Source organism: Mesocricetus auratus, unplaced genomic scaffold, assembly GCF_017639785.1.
Source record: "Mesocricetus auratus isolate SY011 unplaced genomic scaffold, BCM_Maur_2.0 Super-Scaffold_100676, whole genome shotgun sequence".
NCBI classification, from domain to species: domain Eukaryota; kingdom Metazoa; phylum Chordata; class Mammalia; order Rodentia; family Cricetidae; genus Mesocricetus; species Mesocricetus auratus.
In genome coordinates, this window is record NW_024429266.1 from 178,754,545 (window position 1) to 178,774,815 (window position 20,271).

The 20,271-nt window shown below is 46.1% G+C and overlaps 1 protein-coding gene across 37 annotated transcripts in view; it reads right to left on the reverse strand.

Moving 5' to 3' along the window:
* The window catches only part of Cacna1c (calcium voltage-gated channel subunit alpha1 C), a 551,969-nt gene that overhangs the window by 88,277 nt on the left and 443,421 nt on the right, over nt 1–20,271 (reverse strand). For 13 of the 37 annotated variants that reach the window (XM_040739165.1, XM_040739167.1, XM_040739169.1 and 10 more), the window contains 8 exons: nt 15,653–15,860; nt 14,639–14,759; nt 12,752–12,866; nt 11,935–12,064; nt 11,523–11,592; nt 5,635–5,767; nt 4,838–4,967; nt 3,387–3,446 (listed from right to left, as the gene is read on the reverse strand). In XM_040739165.1, the coding sequence (XP_040595099.1) occupies nt 3,387–3,446; nt 4,838–4,967; nt 5,635–5,767; nt 11,523–11,592; nt 11,935–12,064; nt 12,752–12,866; nt 14,639–14,759; nt 15,653–15,860 (967 nt within the window). Of the gene's footprint in view, nt 1–3,386; nt 3,447–3,589; nt 3,650–4,837; nt 4,968–5,634; nt 5,768–11,522; nt 11,593–11,934; nt 12,065–12,751; nt 12,867–14,638; nt 14,760–15,652; nt 15,861–20,271 lie in introns of all 37 variants that reach the window. The other 24 variants (XM_021224779.2, XM_021224774.2, XM_021224775.2 and 21 more) reach the window with 6 other exon arrangements.

A 20,271-nucleotide genomic window follows, 5' to 3' on the forward strand; every position in this document is an offset into this window, starting at 1 on the left:
GAATGAGACACACCCAGATAGGTGTCCGGCCATCCTGATTTGTTCAGGACTTAATTGGCTTCACCATTAAAAAATAATCCATGCCGTAGAAAATCTCTGTTGTACTAACAACTGTAGTTAGTTTCTCCCTACCTGTTGGTCTTAGTAGTGCTTAGGAGCTCCATCAAATGCATAAGCTGGATGCTACTATCTGCCTTCTAGCCTATATCTGGGGCCTTTTTAAAAGTAGGAACTATGTTTAGAAGGGCAAAGTGGTACAGTGGTATAAAATTCAGGCTCTGAAGCCAGATGACCTGGATTCAAAGCCCAACTCTGCTGTATTTCATGTGTCTCATGTGAAAAATGAACTGTTCTGTGATCTTCACATTAGGACAATGGCAACACTTGGTCCATGGGTTGTGAGAATCAGTGGAGAAATTATACATAAAGCACTTAGGACATGTTTCTGCATGACAAGCTCCACATATGTGTTCTCTTTCACTGTAACTTGGGTTTGAGATCTATATTCTTTCTGTACAATGGAAGTAGTGTCCATATCTATAAAGTGTGAGTGATAGATATTTCGTGTTTTTGTGCGGGTCAGACAGCAAATCAAAGGGAACGCTCTCTGAAAATGTTCCAAACAAGACCATGTAAGGTGATGATTGCTGTTCTGGGTTCTGACTAACACTGCCTCCTGTGATAGCATTGCTTGTGGGAAAGTGTGCCCTCTATACTCACACTTTGCTGCCTGCAGTAAAGGCTCACGGATACTCAGGAGGAGTCAATACAAAGCTGTGTGTCATGAAGCATCTGCCCAAGAAAAAATCTGGAACTGACGGCTGAGAGACCGAGAGCAGTTTCCTGGGTCATCTGGAGCCCAGTTTTTTTCTTTGGAATCAGAGCATGTGCAGGGTGGTACACCCAAAGACCAATACAAAAGCCAACATGGGGAAATTGGCAAAAATAGCTCTTGCGACCTAATTCTTTCCATTCATCTCCTGCAGCAGGAGATCACAGGGGAGTGGGGAATCTGTGCTCTGCAGCAGTTTTTAGAAGTGGGGAGATTACATAAAAGGTGATGGGCTAATATGGACAGATCCCTTTCAAAGTCTACAATCTGAAGGGCTCACTGTCCGATGACTCTGTGAAGAACTGGACCTCAGACAGTAGAGTTAAGTGTCTGCCACGGTTCATATTCATCAGAAAGTTTTGGATAGGGGGACAACGTGGCTCATAGCACAACTTCTGTCTCTTGACTTTGGGCTTCTTTTGTCTGGGACACTAGAAGTAGAGCAGCCCTTTAGAATGCATGAAAATGTTGGGTGGGAGCAATGGACATGTGCCCAGGCAAGTTCAGAGTAAGGGTGGGGTGAGAAAGGTCAGGTGGGTACGTGGAAGAGAGAACATTTATTGGAAGTCTATGTGCATTCTTGGCACCAGAATAAGCTAGGTTCAGATACCTGTGTACAAGTGACCTTCTACCCTGCACTACTGATTGTCACCTACCTGGTCTCTGCTTCCTGAAAACTTTAAGCCATTTCCCAGGAAAGGCCTGGGACTAAGCATGTGTATCTTGAGAAAGGAATGGAATGAGATAGAAGCTTCTGAGTTCTTTTGAGCTGAAGGTGAAGTTGTCTCCTACCACCTAACCCAGACAAATACTTTTCTCCAGGTCTACCTCTAGGGACAAACCACCCCGTCACTTGTGTCACTTCCTTGGCTGGTTCTGATTCTACGTTCACTTTCTTCTACAGAACAGTCCTTTCCATTATTTGGACTGAATAGTATGCTCCTACCTTCCCTGTCCTTTTAAAGACAAATGGCCCCAGACCCTTCAACAGTCCCTTGGAGCAAATGAGGCTCTAGGCACCATCACAATCAGAGCCTTGGCATGATACAGGATCTCCCAGCTGGGCAGACAAACCCAGGTGTGGGCAGTGTGGTAAGTGGACTGGGAATGCAGGGAGGAGTATTCAGAAACACAGTGAGCGAAGAGACTGGAAGCCAAAGGAAGAAGTGGGGGAAGGGCTTGCCATGGCAATGCTTGCAGAGACTTTCATTTCCGCTTGCATGGCAATCTTAAGGAGAAAGCACCATTGAAATCCTCAACTGAAGCTTGGCACGGGGTCCTGAGAACTGGGTCTCAGAGATTTTTCTTGTCCTGGGAAAGATCTTCCAGGACTGCATTCGACCTTGAGTCTAGGGTACAGCAGCAAAGCGGCTCACCATGGAAAGGGAGTCCTTTCTAGAAGGAATTTGAATATGGGCTGTGGGTACCCATTTCCAGGAATCTATTCCCCGTCTACTCTGAGCAGGCAAGAAAAATCTGAGCCACACAGCTGGTGAGCAAGGAAAGCTAAGGGTTGGTAACACTGAGCCTCCGAGGCACAAGGACATCCTGGGAGGCACACAGAGACTGCCCACCTCAAGTCGCATCTGGATGACCCAGAAATGTCAAGCCCACTAAAAGGCTGGGCAGGATCTGAGGTTTTGTCAGGAAAAGAAGGGTCTGTAGCTGGCACTGGTGCACACTGAGAGTGGACAGCAGCTTGTATCTACTCCAAGGATGGGCTGAAGAGAGGCCTGAGCTTTTTGGGAGAGAGCGTCCCAGGCAAGTGTCCCAGGAAGATGCTTAAGCTGAGGTCTGTGCTCAGAGACTGTAACTCTTCTGTTCTGCTCAAGGTTAAAATTTCCCCTTTGCTCAGAGAGAAGCCAATAATACCCAAGGTCCTACAGCCCAGGTAGACCACCAAGGCCATGCATTGATTTACAGGTTCAGACATGCAACCTGTAAAAAGACCTCTGTCATAGAGCAGCAGGTCACCAAGGGGTTAGAAACAACCTCCAGTTGTCTGCTATACGATCCATTTGTGATGCTGGCTCCCAATCATGCTTCAGACCCACCATGACTATTACACAGGCCCAACCTGTGCTTAGTTATTATGTTAGCTTTGGTACTGAGGAAGGTGTTGATGACAAGCCTCCAAAGAGAGGGGCCAAAGTGACTCCTTCATGCTCCAGAGGTTTTGCTTTTCTAGAGCCTGTGTGGCATTTCCTCTATGCAGGAGGGAGAGAGAATTTCAAGTAGGGCTCAGACATAGACTGATTGGAGAAGGTACATGCAAACATGTATACTAAGCACAGCTGACAGCCACCATGCTCAGCCAGTGATGGGACAGCGCCCATGGTGACACAGCCAGTGCGTGACTTTTCTAGGCCTAGAACTGCTGCTGAGTGAGCAGAAGGGAGAGGTGTGGTAGGGTAGGGTTCTCCTGGCGTCTGAGCTGGGGCGAAGTGATAGCATGAAGTGAGAACACAAGAGTCAGAGAGTGAAGGAAACAGAAGAGTCACCAGACAGAGCAGAGACACAGAGAGACAGAGACACATGGCTCGGGGGGCATTACCTTAAGGATAATTTCTAATGTAAAGATACTAGTGAAGACATAGTCTGCATTGCCTAGGATCTGAAAAATAAGCAGAATTGGATTAGTGGCTCTGAGAGTGCACCCAACACCAACAGGAGCATGTGTTAGCAACAAGACAGACAGCAGCAGAGAGCTGGGGCTGGCAGAGAGAGGAAGGAAGATAGAGGGAGATGGGGCTTTACCTTCAGAGCAATTTCAATGGTGAAAATGGTAGTGAAAACAATGTCAAAATAAAACAGAATCTGCAAAACAAAAACAAATAGGATGGGGAGGGGGCGGGGCAGGACACAAGCAGGAAAGGGGAGAGGTCAGTGGATGTTCACCAGAAAAGGAAAAGCACTTCAAAACAAGGTGCAACCCCGTACGCCGCCAGAGCCTTTCCACATGGAGAGAGGCCAGGAGACAGGCACGAAGGACTTCCCAACATCAGCTCCCACTCAGGGCTAGCACAGGTGGCCCTGGCTCGGCATGGCATCTGCAGGCAGGTGGGGAAGCCTCCAGGGTAGGCCTCCATGGGAACCAGGTCTAAAAAGCATTCGTCTGGATGCTTCTGTCATCCATCCAACTTACTTACAAACCCACAATAGACCATGGGATGTTGGTCAAGAGAGCAGAATGGGTTTGTGTTTGCAGGGCCACTCAAATGTTCCGATCTTACACGGGTGTGGCATCCGTGTCAGAGGAGGACATTTGCTCTGCTGTCATGGCCTTGGGCCCCGTGAAGGAAGTCCTCTAGGTCAGCCCAGGCTGAGGACAAGCCATAGCATTGATATTTGATTTCATCTTGGGAGATGGATCAGGTCTGAGGCTACTTCTGGTGACCTCAGCAAACAGCTTGGAGCAGGCAGAACCCCAAGCTGAGAACTTTGTTTATAGACATGACTTTGGAGAGTGGCTCTTTTCTTCATGCCTGTGTGGCTGAGATTTAATAAAGCTTTGGGGTTTTGAATATAGCAATACTTATTTTAGTATTTAATGTTGATCACTAGAGCCTTGGGTAGATCCAAACAGATTAACTCTTGAAGATTATCAGTTTTTTTTTTCCTTACAAGGTCAGCCTTACCATTGGCACCCAATTGCCAATGTCCCTTCTTAGTCAGAGGGAATGGGAGCAGGGCATGAAACCAGTGGCCATGTTGCCGACTTACAGGCAACTTGAGCTTCCTGGGAAACATCCACAGACAACAGGATGCCTGACCACTGTCCATTATCAACTAGCCAGATGCATCTGAGTACATGCTCACTTGCTCAGTGAAAACTCCCAGTCTGGGTTTTCTATCAAAGTCCTAATCTCTTAGAGGACTCTTCACTGGGTACAGATTATGAGGTCCAGAACAGGCCTCCTAACTGAGCGTGACGTCAGCAGCAGAAGCTGTGGGCCTGCCCCATTCTCAGAAGGACAGGGTGCGGAAACAACATGGAGTGCATACATGGTTCCTGAAGGAGGTGTGCTGGACCGGGTCCTCAGCAGCCAGAGAGATGCTGCTGAGCAGGATGAAGAAGAGGATCAGGTTGGTGAAGATGGTGTCGTTGACGATGCGGTGGCACTGGAGGCGGAACCTGTGTGGCAAGGAGGGAAAGAGATGACAGGAATGGTGAGGCATGGCCTGAGCCTCAGGAGCCCGTCCTCTGGGTCCTTTAAATATTCCTCAGGAGCCCGTCTTCTCAGTCCTTCTAATTATATACCTCAGGAGCCTGTCCCCTGGGGCCTTGTAATATACCTCAGGAGCCAGTCCCCTCGGTCCTTGTAATAATATACCTCAGGAGTCTGTCCCCATTCAGTCCTTGTAATAATATACCTTAGAAGTCCTTCCCTCGTCCTTCTAATATACCTCAGGAGTCTGTCCCTTTAGTCCTTGTAGTATACCTCAGAAGTCTGTTTCCTCGGTCCTTGTAATATATACCTCAGGAGCCTGTCCCCTTGGTCCTAATACACAGGCAGGACAATTTCAGTACTGCTGCACCTCTGTGTCTTAAGGTAAAGGGACTTAGTGAAGTAGCAGAGGTAACCACTGGTCGACTAGGAATGCTTCCCACATGAGAATCCTGGGGAGGGAAGTAACTGCAGACAAACTTATCAACACTCCAGGGCTCTCCTAATTTCGTGTCTCCACAGACGTTGCAGGGAGCCTGGAACACCCAGGCTTCTCCTGTAGGTTGGATACAATCATGTGCTAGGTTTGGTTCCAGGAGGAAGCAGTTTTCTTTCCTCCCTATTCTTACACACCTGTTGTTAGGGCTGAAGATGAAAAACGCACTGGCTTCTGGCATGGGCACTGCCTTTTCCTTAAGGTGTAGCTCAGACAGGGGCCTAGGGCGTGGCCCCACAGGCATCTCAGGCTCCTCCTCGTCCTCTTCCCCTGTAAGAAACAGCAAAAGCCCCATTCTCAACTCCACCACTCATTCTCACCTCTGTGCCTCCCTCCCAGACACATCCTACTACAGGACCAAGACATCACCAGTGCCTCTGAGCTGTGGAATGTTAATCTAGGCAATGTTCTGCTCCGCCCATGGGACAGTCAGAGGCTTTGCTAGGAGTATATAATATTAGGGGCTGTAAATAGGATGAACAATATGTTTGTTCAAACTGCTCCAGTTTTAAAACTGAAAATCCCTTATGCTGGAAAACCCAGTAATACTGAGAAAAAGAGACGATTGGTTACTCTGGTTGAAAGGTACTTGCTAGAGACCAGGCTGGGGTACTGCCAGGTGTCACCCATTCATCTTAGCTGCTGGTGAGAAAAGGGGATGGCAAAGCTGACTTGTGCAACCCCTTCTGGTCAAGTCTGTTCTTGAAACTCCCCTTGATCAAATGAAGAGACTTACTATTGCTTTGTATCTGAATTGACATGGCCACAAATTGCTGTCTGAATATTTATCTTTATGGCCACAGACAAATGCTACTTTCAGCTGTAATTGGAGAATCTTCTGGTCACAATGGATGGTAGGAAACACAGAGACTCATGGTTGCTGTCGGTGCCAAGAATAAGTGACAGTTGTATGCTCAGTCCTAAAGAGGACACTTATACCTAAGACTCAGGGCACATGACAAAAGATGGGATGAAAGGACCACGTGAGCCCGAAGGTAGCAATAAGGGCTGCAGAATGCTGTCTTCTGGGTATGACGGCCATTGCAGGCATGATCCCACAGCAGCTGAGGTGGCCTCTGCTGGGCCTGCACAAGTCAGTAGTCAATCATGGGTGGGAAGAAGAGGTTCATGGGGCCCTACCTCTCCATGCTGAACTACTGACTTCATTGGATTCTGGGAGGGGCAGTCATTGTCATCAGCTAAATACCCATGGAAGAGCCTACCAGGCTGCAATGGACAGTTCCAATACCACAGCCATGCAGACAGTTCTGATTAGCCTCAGTGAGTCACAGAACCATACAAAAAGACACGAATGTTGGGAAGGGGGTGTGTATGACTGGGGTGGAAGGGAGATGGGAGATGTAGGGGGTGGCCATAAGAGTAACGAGAATGTACTACATGTTGTAAATATATAAAATTGTCAAAGAACTAATTTAATTAAAATTCATTTTTAAAAACTGAACAAATTAACTTCAAAACCCTTGTATTTTCCTATGATTTCCCAGAAAATGAGACAGGGATAGTAGAGCTCAAGCAATGACTAGAGGCCTTTGATCCTGATGTTGGTCAATGACATCAAGTGGAGGGTTTCTTTGCTCTTCTGGCCAATGGCCAGAGCTTAGGGAAATTAAAGTCAAATAGCTCCTACTTAGCTTGTCTCATGGCATCAATGGGGGAAGGCACTAGTTATGCTTCTGGTCAAATATTCTTAGAAATGCATAGCCTGGGAAAGGTAGTTTGCAATGGCTGTCATACCCAGAAATGGTCCAGAAAATGTCTTCATCTAAATCACGCCTCTGGTGCTTTCTGAATATGGCTTTTACACTTAGTCTCCCCATGCTCAGCTCCTACGATGGCACATTAGTGAGAGCACAGACATTTCAGAACACTGTCTGGCATGGAGCTGAAGCTGTGGGAGTGGCAGCTCTCACACTACCACCTCTACCCAGAGGACAGATGCAGAGCATATGAATTAGTGTTAAACATCTCTCTCAGTCTCATCCTTGCCTGCTCTGAGTTCCTAACAAACTATCTACTCAAATCCAATCATTTTCTGCCTAGTAACTTCAGTGAGTTGATCACATATCATGCTCACCCAGAATTTTATAGTATGGCCTTAGAAACAGGGTCTTTGCAGATGTAATTAGTTATGATGGACCATGTTGGCACATACATGTAATGATTGTTGCTCATACAAGGTCTAAAGGCACACTTGGGTTAGAAGGCCATATGAATGAAGATAGAGCTAGAGATTAGCATGGTAGGTCTACAAGTTGAGTATTTCTGGCTACCAAAAGGAATTAGGCAAGCAAGGACTCTTCCTTGCAGAAGGAGAATGGTTCTGCTAACACTTTGATGTCGGACATATGTAAAAGTGTGATAGCGTCAACTTTTATTTTAAGGCATGCGGTGGGTGGTTATTTCTTAGGTCCCAGGAAGCTGTAATACTGTGTGCTTTGGTCTAGGCTAATGCCCTCTCTCTTTGTGCTTCCCTTCATTGCCTTCTCTGCAGAGCTGACAAGAATGTCAGTACAGAGGACATGCATATGAGAAAGGGACGCATAGGGGAAAGAGGGAGGAGACCCACAGGGGTAGGAGAGGGTAGGGAAGTGAGAGTAACCAGAATGCATTATATATCTATGAAACTATCAAGGAATAAATTTAATAAGAATATTCCTTTAAAATTAACAAATTATACTTAAAACTAAAACCAAAGCCAAAAACCAAACACATCCCAGCACTCAGGAGGCAGAGGCAGGTAGATCTCTGTTTGAGGCCAGTCTGGTTTATACTCTGTTTCAGGTAAGCCAGAATAATTCAGTTAAATACTGTCTCCAAACAAAAGCAGAAAACAAACAAGCAAACAAAAAACTCACCAAAACTCTAACCAATTAAACAAACAAACAAAAACCCCAAAACCAATCAACCAACTAACCAAACAAACAAACAAATAAAACCCCACCTGTATTTTCCCATCTGATTCCCAGAAAACATATGCTGTGGAGAGTAGCCTTCCCCCAGTGTCCTGAGTACCTGGGCTTCAAGGAGTGACTTCCCCATCTACCACTCTGTTATATCTCCCAAGTTACATGTGTGTGCGTGTTACCACATTTGTTTTATGTGGTGCCCGTGTTGTCTGTGGATAGAAACCAGGGCTTATAGACAAGCACTCTACCAGCTGATCTACACCCCCAGCCCAGGAGTCCTTATTTTCGATGATGATTAAACTTCCATACTTTCTTAAGAAACAGAACTCCACACACCCACCCCTGACCTATGGAGCCTTGCCAAAGGCCCATGTGACTTTGTCAAATGACCTAGACTTTGACCTCTGAAACTGAGTGAGTCAGAGTCCTTCATCCTTACAGAGTCACTATTTCTGGTACTTCATCACTGACAGGAAGCTGACCAACATAAGAATTAAGGGGGTGAAAGGACCAAGAAAAATGAAGGCAAGTGTCTACAAAAAGCCAACACTCTATATTATACTTAGAACAATACATCTCAAGATCATTGCCACAGACATAGGAGGTCTGGTGGGGTGTTCAAGCTTGGCTCAGCTGAGTATGTATGTGAAAGGACGCAGATGCAGTCCACAGTGTACGTGGGGCTGCCCCCTACAGGCCACAGTGTACGTGGGGCTGCCCCCTGCAGGCCACAGTGTACATGGGGCTGCCCCCTACAGGCCACAGTGTACGTGGGGCTGCCCCCTGCAGGCCACAGTGTACGTGGGGCTGCCCCCTGCAGGACACACTAGCTTGGGATGGCTCTTCTTGGGGCCCAGAGTGGTGTGTTCTTTTTTACTGTAATTTTACTTAAATGTTTACAAACATACACAGGAGTAGAGAAACTTGTAGAGTGGCTTTCTGTATCTGCTTTCGACATCTACTGACATTTGCAGATGTAGTTTTACTTATCTTTTCTACTCTCACATTAGGAGATTGTTGAAATGTTTTTACAGCAGCTTCTAAACACTCCAGACTCTAGATATAAACACTGTAGCATTTTAGAAACAGAATTACCACATTATTATACTAACATGATTAACAAAAATCTACTTAAAATAATTTGGTCCCTAGTCCATATTCAATTTTCTCCCAATTATCTCAAAAACATCATTTTAAAATAGAACTTATTTATTGGGGACATAGACAAAATCTTTCTACTGTATTGAGTCATTGCTCCTAGCAAGTCTTTAATATTCTGTGAAGACTTCCCCATAAACCCTGAGGGTTTTGAGACATCAAAACCTGGACACACTCTGCTCTTCTTTGTGTGAGCCACAGACACTACACCCTACTTCCCTTTTAGGGAGAATGGAGTGAGGGTGGAGAGAAAGTGAGCTGCTTCCAGGGAGGAGGCCTATAGCGCCTTTGTGGACCCAGTAGAGAACCGGTGGAGAGAAAGCAACATGGAGACATATAGCTTTGCTTAAAAACATGGCTTCCTGCCACCTCCCTGGTTACCATCCCAATGTTGTCTAACCTGGTCAGAGAAGAAAGGTCACTGCAATCCAGTCATTTGCTGTGTGTTGGCTTCAAGCTTAGAGTTTGTGACAAACTAGCAGCTTAAGGAAGCAAACCTAAAGCTCATGCTGTGATTGGGCTTCCAGAAGCTGGGGTGTATATTGCAGAGAGGCACCCAGGGCCTCTGACCTTAAAATCCTCTGAAAGGAGACTGTCAAGTCATGCATCAGACAGACGCACAGAAACTTGTCACAAGAGTTCCCTTTGCAACGATAGACCTGAATCATTTCATGGAGCCACAAATGGGACATCTGTGATGGCAGCTGTCCTCATAGTGAGCAATGCCTCCTGAGTAATGACAAGATGGATTTTGGATTGACTATTATTAGGTGAGCATAACGCAGCAACATATGCTATACTAATAAAATATGTAAGTTGACAGTGACAGCAACACACGTGCTGTAATGAAACCTTAAACACAACAGCGACATGGGAACACATAAGGGGTCTTGTAACCAAATATGGAGGATATAAAAACTTTGCCCATAGTGAAAGGTTTATGAGTGCGCAACCACCAAATTTAATTCAAAAGCATAGGTGAGATGAATCAACGGTGCTTCCACCAGCACCTGCTCATGTTTCATGCAGCGTTAGTGCAGCCTAGGTTCTGAACAACCAGCAGGAACTTCCACTGTGCGTGCTACCTCTCCATGCTATGCCAGCAGACACAGGCCCAGACATCGCAATTCAGGTTTAAAACTATTGCATATCAGAAAGCACATACAGAATCTTCTGCTATTGTAGACACATAATGGTTTAATTGTGGGAAGCAGGCAACATTTTACTATCATTCCTCTAATATAAGAATCAAATTATAAATATTAAAAAATGCTATTTGAACTGCTGACTGTCATTAAGAAAAATCATTAAATGAATGTTGGCTTGGAATTAGGATGGCATTTCTAACAATTTCTGGCCCTAACCATAGGTCTATTATTCAATAGTTTATGTGAGATAGTATCCTTAGCACTGACAATTATAAAATAAAAATATTGATCAAATATCTAACATGTTAAGATGTTCTGTGTCCTACAACATCAAATATCCAGCCAAGATTTGTTTCTTTATATAAAGACAAGCCTATCTGTCTAATTAGTATGAAAATTTGCATTAGTCTTTAATAGATGATAAAAGGATATGTATATGGAAGAATTATTTTAGGATAAATTTCTTTGTGAAATTTACTACTATTAGAAAATATTTAACTTGTATCCTGCATATGTTGTCCCCCCTTAAACAATAAAACAGTAATTTAAAAAAGTAATAATAATTCAAAGTCTTCCTCAACTATGCTATTATCTCAATCTTATTATGAGGATGCCAGGAAGAGCATCTCTCCCAGATGACAACTGGAAACACTTAAATCCAGACATAAGATGCTTAGTGGTGAAGGTGCTCATAGTGGAAACTAGTCCCATGGTCCTCAGTGCTGGGCCACTCCCACACAGCTGAGTCTACCCACAGTCTTTCAGTCTCAGGGTCAGGTAGTGCAATGGTACCTGCGGTGTCGGGGTTGGAGTGGGGACTCTTATCTTCATTTTCACTAGGCTGGAGGTCATCCATGTTAATCTAGGCAGCCAAGGGAAGGAAGAAGAATTCAGTTAGATGAGTGCTGGAGTTTGGGGGCGGAGAGGAGCCTTGGAATTATACCATAGTCAGGTTCTGAGCTTTAAAAAATGCATCCTTGTCCCTGTGGCTTTCAGCTCCCCTGGAAACATCAGAAAGACCGAGGTCCACCAGTGTGTCTTTTCTTCCCTCTGAGTTCCATCTGTCACTCTCTTCTCCCCTCACCCTTCCCTTCTTTCTCTTTCCTTTAGGTAAAGAACAGGAAGAGCCCCTACCCCTCAACACACATGCACACACGCACGCACACTTAGTGGCAGTCCCTGAGCTCCTAAAGAAGCCCCTCACCTTGGTAGTGGGTGGGGACTCTCCATCTGCAGTGATGGACTTCAGCTCAATTTTTTCCTCTTTGGTCTCCTCCACTGCTGGTTTCTCCATCACCTCCTGTTTCTTTTCTGGGCTGGCAGTCCTGGCCGGTCAGCAGGAAAAAAACCCAGAAATGGATGTTTACTGGAATGATAGTGGACAGTGTAGACAGGAACAGCTTTGTGGTCTTCTGGGGGTCATCAAGATCAGTTCTGGGTCTATGTACATTGTCTTTGCAGTAGGGAGCATCACACTTGCAGCTCCATTGTGAGCACCACAGGGCTAGGGCATCTCTGGTTCTGTCTGGTACACATTTGACCTCTTCCAGATCCTTAGTGGCTCCCCCTTTTAAATCAGAGGATTCTGGGTCTCACTTAGAATTACTAGAGGATCCCTGCATGGTGTCCAGTAGAGGCATGACATATGACAGTCCTAACTAGATAATTATGGGATGGAATGTAGAACCTTATGTTCTCTTCCTAACATCCCAATGGCACAAAAATAGTGAGAAAACATAATTTTCTGAGCTGAGTTGTGTTTTCTTCTGAAAGCAGCTTTCCCCATCTCCTCCTTGTGTTTCCATGGCTCCTTTTCCCAAGGGATGGCTTCTCACTTTCTGGACTGGTGGGGGAAATGCAACACCTTTGCAGAGACTATATAGCAATGATTAGGAGCTTCGGGGGGAAGCCACATTATTACAGAAGCTTCACTCCAGTCCATTTCAACCAAGATGATCACTGGATGAGCACCAGCCCTTTCTCCCACCAGTGGGGATGACATTCTAAGCTTAGAGGGTTACCTGGCCAGCTTCTTTCTCTCCTTCTCTTCTTCTTCTTCCTTTTGGGCAGAGGTGAGGCTCTCAGCATCAGCCAGGTTGTCCACCGCAATGGCCAAGAACACATTCAGTAGGATATCTGTTTGTGTCCATTCTTAAAGAAAACGACCCTTGGTTTTCGGAAACATGACAGCCACAGGGGGCAGGGAGATATGAAGCATGCAGAAGTAAGAGTTCTCCAGGAGAAGCCCACACTGGGGGGGGGGTGGAGACAGTCATGTACCTTCTCCTTTTTTCCCCATCAGTCTGCTTAGTGTTTGGAGCTTTCTAAGTGGTTGAGATCAGATGGGCTTTGCAGATATGAGCAGGGCAGGTCTGAAGCAGCAGGCCCTGCCTTGCTCTTCAGTTGCTAGGTTTCATTGTTCATTTTACCACTGAAATGTCTGGCTTTGATAGTCAGCACCATCTCTAGCAGATTGCTCTTAAGACCCATTCACATAACAGGGAACTGAAGAGGTGGCTTGGAACCCCTGTTGGTCTGTATATGTAAACACTCTTAGTGGGTTTGACTAGAGCTGGATAGACTTGAGAATTCTTACTAAAGCAGTCATCTGTCTGTGTCCCTCACCCTGCCAAGCCCAGCTTTTCCACCAACAGAAACACTATGGACCAGAGAACCAGAGAACCAAGAAAGTATAGTTGGAAGGGTCTTAAGTTTGTTAAACCCAATGCCCTGTCCGGGGCACCTTATATTCACACCACTTCCCACACAGTGCTAACACCCCACAAAGAGGGGAGCATTGTGCCGTTGTGTGCATCTTTCCAGCCAGTTCACGGAGACCCTTCAAGCAGTAATCCCTGCTATTTCACTGCAAGCTCGGAAGCTCTTATCAGACCACTTGCAGCAAGATCTGCATTTCAATTTATTTTTCAAATTTTGAAATACACATGAGGGAATTTATCTTGGGGATAGGGCCCCAAAGACATTTATTTTACATATATATCTCTTACACATACTTTGACATCAACTTTATACAAACCTTTAATAATTTTGTATATGAGATGCTCATGTGGTTTTCTACCTAATGCAACCTGTAGGGACTGGAAAGGTTCCAGATACTAGGTTACTGATCAGGGATTCTCAGCCTGTAGATACACTGATGAAGAAGGCTGTTGATGTGCCAGAGGCCATTCAGCTGATGGAATGCCAGCTTTGTCTGCAAGCAGCACAGTGTTCTTGATTTCTGAACTACTCAAGCCAAGGATTTTACTCAAGTTTTGGGCTAGAGGTATTTCTATCTTATCACCCAGCTCTAGATTCCATTCTCACAGGCTCAACCAGTGTGAGAGAAGAAAAGCCTAAGGCTTGAGGCCCTGGGGTCCTGTCCCTGTCTCTGACTGGCTATCAGGAAGGACTTGTAATTTGTTCAGTTCTGCCTGTGACTTTAGCCCCAAGAACAGCTTCAAAAGGAGGAAACTAATCAACACACAGGGTGGAGATTTAAGTAGGTACACTGGCTTCAGAGTGGCCAGGACACACTTCTCCGGGCATATTGCATCCTCGTCTGTGTGAGCTTGGCTGCACAGGCCACATTGCTTGGGGGCCTCATCCACCTAGTCTGTGACCAGACCACACCTCCTAGAGAGGGCACCTTAAAGTGTAAGTGAGTTCAGGAGTGTGGGGTGCACTGTCTCCTGAGTCCCAGCTGCAGCATGCACCCAGACTGGTACCACGCATGAAGTGGTTCTAGGCCAGGACACATTTCTTTACAAGAGTGGTCTTGCCCAGATAGCCTATGGATGGGCAGCCACAACACAGAGCCCAGCCAGGGCCTTGGAGCACACACATGGTACTGTGCAAAAGGCCGAGAGGGATAGCAGGGTTGGGGCAGCATCAGCATCAAAGGATACAATTTCCACAGATGAAGAGGATGATGAAGTAAATACAGACTAACATCCCTGGAAAAGAGGGGCCGCCATAAGCCATGATCCCATCATACATCACCGAATTCCAGTCCTCCCCGGTCAGGATCTGAATGACACATTCCCACCAATAAGGGACACAGCGTTAGACCAACAGCAAACCCCCAAACTCCCCTGCCCTGCCCTACCTGCCCTGCCCTGTCCCACTCTGTTAATAGAAACGTCCCAAATCTCATTTCAACTTTCCTTCCTTGCTCTGGCTCCCAATTATTCTTGGGGATTACAGGCCTGGGTAAGTTAACCCCTATACACAGACAAAGTGCATGGTCCCTAGCATATAAAAAAGCTCTGTGATCAGCACATTATGTTGCTCTTAACATATAGTATAAGAGATGGCCGCCACTAGTTCCCTTGGCAAATGTGATCATGAGGACAGTGACTGGCTATATCACATCTATTAAACATAATAATTTGGTACCATCATTATGATTTTAGCAATATAAAATATACACAGATTGTTCCTCTTTATCTATAAATAAGCCTATTTTGAAACTCAAATATATGTTATTCAGGCTGTCATATACCTAAGCATACATGAAAGCACAACTCTGGACCATCTGTAATTCTTCCAGCGGCAAGGATGCTGGAAAGTAAAGACAGGTCCTCTACTTCCCAACAAGATCAGTCTACTTTTCTTTCCGTATTGTGTGCTCAGACAGGTTTTGTTTGTTTGTTTTGGCTAATGGGTGCCAAGGCCACACAAACACTTTTAAACTGATCAATTAGATTGCTGCATCATTGGTCTACCAACCTATGCAGCTCCGTGGAAGGTTGAGAGATAAGAAGCAGTAGAAAGACCTTCCATGGATGATCCAGGCTGGCATTATGCCCAGTGAATGGGTACTGCTTTCACCACCCACCTTTCCAAGGCTTCTCCTTGCCCATCTGCCACTTCACTACTGAACTACCCTCCCAGTGAGCATGGCAGCATCGAGTCCATACCTGAAACACAGTGAGGAGTGACTGTGGGAAGTTATCAAACGTGCTCCTACGGGTCTGCATCTCATCAAAGTTGAACTTCCCTCCAAACAGCTGCATCCCCAGGAGGGAGAAGATGATGATGAAGAGGAAGAGGAGCAGCAGCAGGGAGGCAATGGAGCGCACTGAGTTCAGCAAGGACGCCACAAGGTTGCTCAAGGAGTTCCAGTACCTGGGGACAGACAGGGAGTTCAGCTGCCTGTCCTCTGCTGCCCTGCATCAGCCCTCACCGGTGTGCCCCTGCTGGCTCTAACACAAAGCTCCATTCTCTGCTATTCCCTCCATTCCCTTTTCTGGGTTGGGTAATGGTGTGAGTGGACTCATGATTAAGACGTGGAGCTATAAATTCAGCATCAGCAAGGAGAGAAAGTTCAGGGGCCAGGCATTCCCACCCGCTCTACCAGCTGCTGGTGTCCTGGCACACGCCATTTCCCCCTCAGCCCTTTCCTGCCTTCCCGGTCTGGAAAGAAATGAAGATAACAGGAGTGTGTACCTCATTAGGTAACCTGGAAGATAATTCCCTCCCTCTCCTCAAGACAGTGCCCAGTATCCTGTTTGTCACACAGTTATTTTAAGTTTATAATTATCACAGACACTTCTAGTTTTTAGCAGAGAAAACACACTCCCTTCTCCAAGAATGCCAGTCTGAGAGGACTGCATCAGTAGCTACCTGGGGAGATAGGAAAGAGCGGGCAGAGCTTAGCGAGGTCCTCAACTTCCCTGTCACGATGGTCAGTTTTTCAAAGCCATTCCTTTGGAAATTCTGGCCCTGTATCGGAGCCCAGATATCTGCAGTTTCAGTAAGAACCCAAAGGATTCTGATACTTTTAGATTACAACTAACCCATCACACTACTGGGGGCATTTCAGGCAAGAATCCTTCAGGGAGTCCTATGGGTCTCTGTTTACAGTTTATTAGTTCAGTGAGCACAAGAAGAAAGCATTTCTTCAAGAGCCCACCAGAGTGACACTTTTTGGAGCAGAGATCCTCACCTACAACCCAAATTATTGATTCAACTTCACATGACCATGGCCATCTTGAGTCTTACCCATAATAATTCCCCCAGAGTAACCCCTGTCATTTCTTTTTCTCTTGCATAAGTTGGTGGTAAACTACAGATAAAACCACTATAATGGCATGTAGGGCTTTACAATCTGACTCTGGCTCTGGAGATGCCCCCAACTCTTTGACACTGTCTTAAGATAACAGGTCTGTTGTGGTGAGGATGTAGTAACTTTTGTCCTAATCTATAAACTCATCCTTTTTCTGAATCAAATTATAGGATTCAGCTGGCCTGGCTGCCCCTCCAGACCACCCTTCCATTAGCAAGTCACCCCCCAAATTGAACTGTATGTAACCGCATTTTCCTCAGTCTCACAGTACCTTGTGGTCAGTTCTCACATGCTAGGATTGGTTGCTCTGAAAAGCCCTGATGTGTGCTAGGTTCCCTGGAGTCCCTATAGGGCAGAGTTGGGAATGATCTGCTTAATGCAAGAAGTTAGAGAGAGATTTGGGCTTAGAACACCTTTTCCTATTATACTGCTGGAGAGCAGAAGCTTCTCAGAAGTTAACCATGTCCTAAATGCTTCTTCTCAGGTCCCACAGGCGCCATGAAGTCACACTCTCTGATGCTGGAGCTTGAGGGACTCACAAGCAGTCAAATGCAGTGCTCATCAACAAACTGGTGTTCAGAAACCAGAGCATATTAAATGTCCAGTTACACGAAGTGGGGAGCGTCTGCATGTAAACTGAGTTCAACTGTCATAGAAGGTCATAACAGTCAAGGGAAGTCGTGAAGTACACGGAGTGAGAGAAAATAGCTAGCTGGGCTTGAACCGAGGTTCAGCTCTATCTGGGAGCCATGGGGTCACTCAGGGGAGTAGCCAAAGAGGCTCTGGACTCCAGAGGGTAAGTCACTCCAGAGACCAGGTGAGGGGGCAGAAGAAACAAGGCAGGACAGAGATCATGTCTTGACCCAGGGTCTCCTGAGGCCTGAAGCCCTAGGGAAGTGGAGTCTAAGGCAAAGGACTGAAGCATGGGGCAAGCAGAGCTCACCCGAGAGCTGGGTGTGGAGCAAGGAGTTGGCCAAGGGGAAGCGCCAGTTAAAGTATAACCCTTTTCTCCACTCCCCAACCACAAATGCTATCCTGGTTAGTTAGTCTAGGCTTCAGGTAGCAAAGAAGGTGTACCACACAAAGAGCTGTGAGGTTTCCTGACCACTTTCTTCCTCATGTCAGGAAATAAGAACAGCAAGGGACGACCTGCACACTCCTTACCTCACAGCAGTAAATCCCAAGATTCCATCTTCAACACAAATCCTGACTTTGGCCACCACTGTATCTGTCACTTTGGCCTAGCCACCAGCCTCTCTCCCTGGGATTTCTGGAACAGCCTCCTACCTAGTTTTCCTGTCATGACCTGGGATCCTCATAGCAATTTTCCACACCAGAGAAGTAAGTCCTTTATAATGGGGGCCACATCCAGCCCTTGCTGTCCCTGATACCTGGTAGAAATCCCTGAACCCTCATGACCTCTGGCCTGGCTCCATGCTCTCCCTCCCTCTCTCATTCCAGCCACATGAGTCTTGCTTCTCTTCCCATTTCAAGATGCTCTGCCAAATAGGTCCCTGTTCCACGGCCTACCCAGTTCTCTCAGAAGTTAGTAGAGGGTACCTCCTTTAGGTCCTTGGCCTCTGACTTCAGAGAAAGCTCCTCTGACTTGTAATTTATCCACTTATTCTATATTATCCCTTAAGATTTAAAGTATTGCCTGGTGTGATGTGTGTGTGTGTGTGTGTGTGTGTGTGTGTGTGTGGTGTGTGTAGGTGTACGACAGCACACATGTGGAGGTCACAGGATAAATTTTTGTAGTCATCCTGTCTAGCCTCTACATATGTTCTTGGATTGAAATCAGGTTGTCAGACTTGCACAGCAAGAACTTTATTCAATGAGCCATTTGAACATCAGCTCGTTCTATTTTTAAAGGAGATATCAGCACCAGACTATTTCTTTAATCAGTGTTTCTTTTCCCCTACCAGAATTGAGGTCCGTAGAGGAGGGGAGTCACATGTGCTGTTTGGTTTCCTCATTCTCTCTCTTTATTGAGTCTTTGGGAATTTCACATTTATACCCCAATCCCACTCACCTCCCAGTCCTTCAATATCTGTCCCTCACCCCTGCAGCACAGCTCCTCCAAAATATTAGAAACAAAAACAAGTAAACAACAACAAAAACTCAAACCATCTTTCCAACACCTCTTTGTTTGTCCTAATGGCACCAGGAGCTGCTGTCTGTCATGTAGTATGCCCTTTTGTTTAATCAGCCCCACCCGTAAAAACGTTCATTGCAATGAGTCATTGGTCTGGTTCAGGGTCTCTGGCACACCATCATCACTGGACCCTCACCAAAAGTCCTCTTGGGTATCCTGCTGTCCTTATTCTCTTAACTGTGCTTGGTCCTCATAAGGTGACCAATGAGTATTTTATTGAATGGATGGATGGATGGATGGATGGATGCATGGATGGATGCATGGATGGGTTGGTGGGTGGGTGGGTGGATGAATGAGTGAATGGATTTAGCTATAAATGTAACACACTTGTACATACCTGAGGGACAGGCAGTGTTTGCTTTGTGTACACGCTGTGAGGTGAGAGCAGAGGTGAGGGTAGAAGAATATGAAGTTGGAAGCAGGGAGGGCTGGGAAGTGGATCTGAGCGGTGTTAGGGGAGGAGAAGGATTATGAACCAAATACATTCAATATATGTATGAAATTCTCAAAGAATCATTAAAACATTATATTAAAATAAAATTAAAATGTGATTTAAAAAAATAGAACACTAGTGTGGTTCTGAGGTGAGGGAGCTGGATGTTTGGGCCCAGCATGCCACCTATCCTGACAGTGATAGGTGCCTTCCACCATGGGTAATATGGTGACATCTGGAAGTACTTAGCCAGTAGCATTGGCAGCACAGGTGACACCCTCAGGCCTGCAAACCCTCTCCATCTAAGGCTATTACTGCTAAACAAAGGACTACAGCCCCCTCCACAGAACTACTGTTCTTTTCAGGAAGCTAGCTGGTGCTAAGCCTGAAGGTTTAATGACATCAGTCTTTATCCTAACTGATCAAAACCATGAACTACACAGCCTCACACACCAACAAAGAGAGCTTTGGAGAACAAATACTCAGGTCTCCATCTGCAGACCGCATAGAAAACCTGGGACACCTAAACATCCGTGGTCAGAACAGGAGTCCACACAGCACAGCTGGGACCTCCACGCCCTCTGCCCCACCAATGGATATCTGTGCTCCTCCTACTGCACCACCTCCCCGATGTGTGCTTCTGCCTGCCTGTACCTGTACCTATCCACCGCCTGTACCTGTACCTATCCACCACCTGTGCCTGTACCTATCCACCGCCTGTACCTATCCCTATCCACCGCCTGTACCTGTACCTATCCACCGCCTGTACCTATCCCTATCCACCACCTGTACCTGTACCTATCCACCACCTGTACCTGTACCTATCCACCGCCTGTACCTGTACCTATCCACCGCCTGTACCTGTACCTATCCACCACCTGTA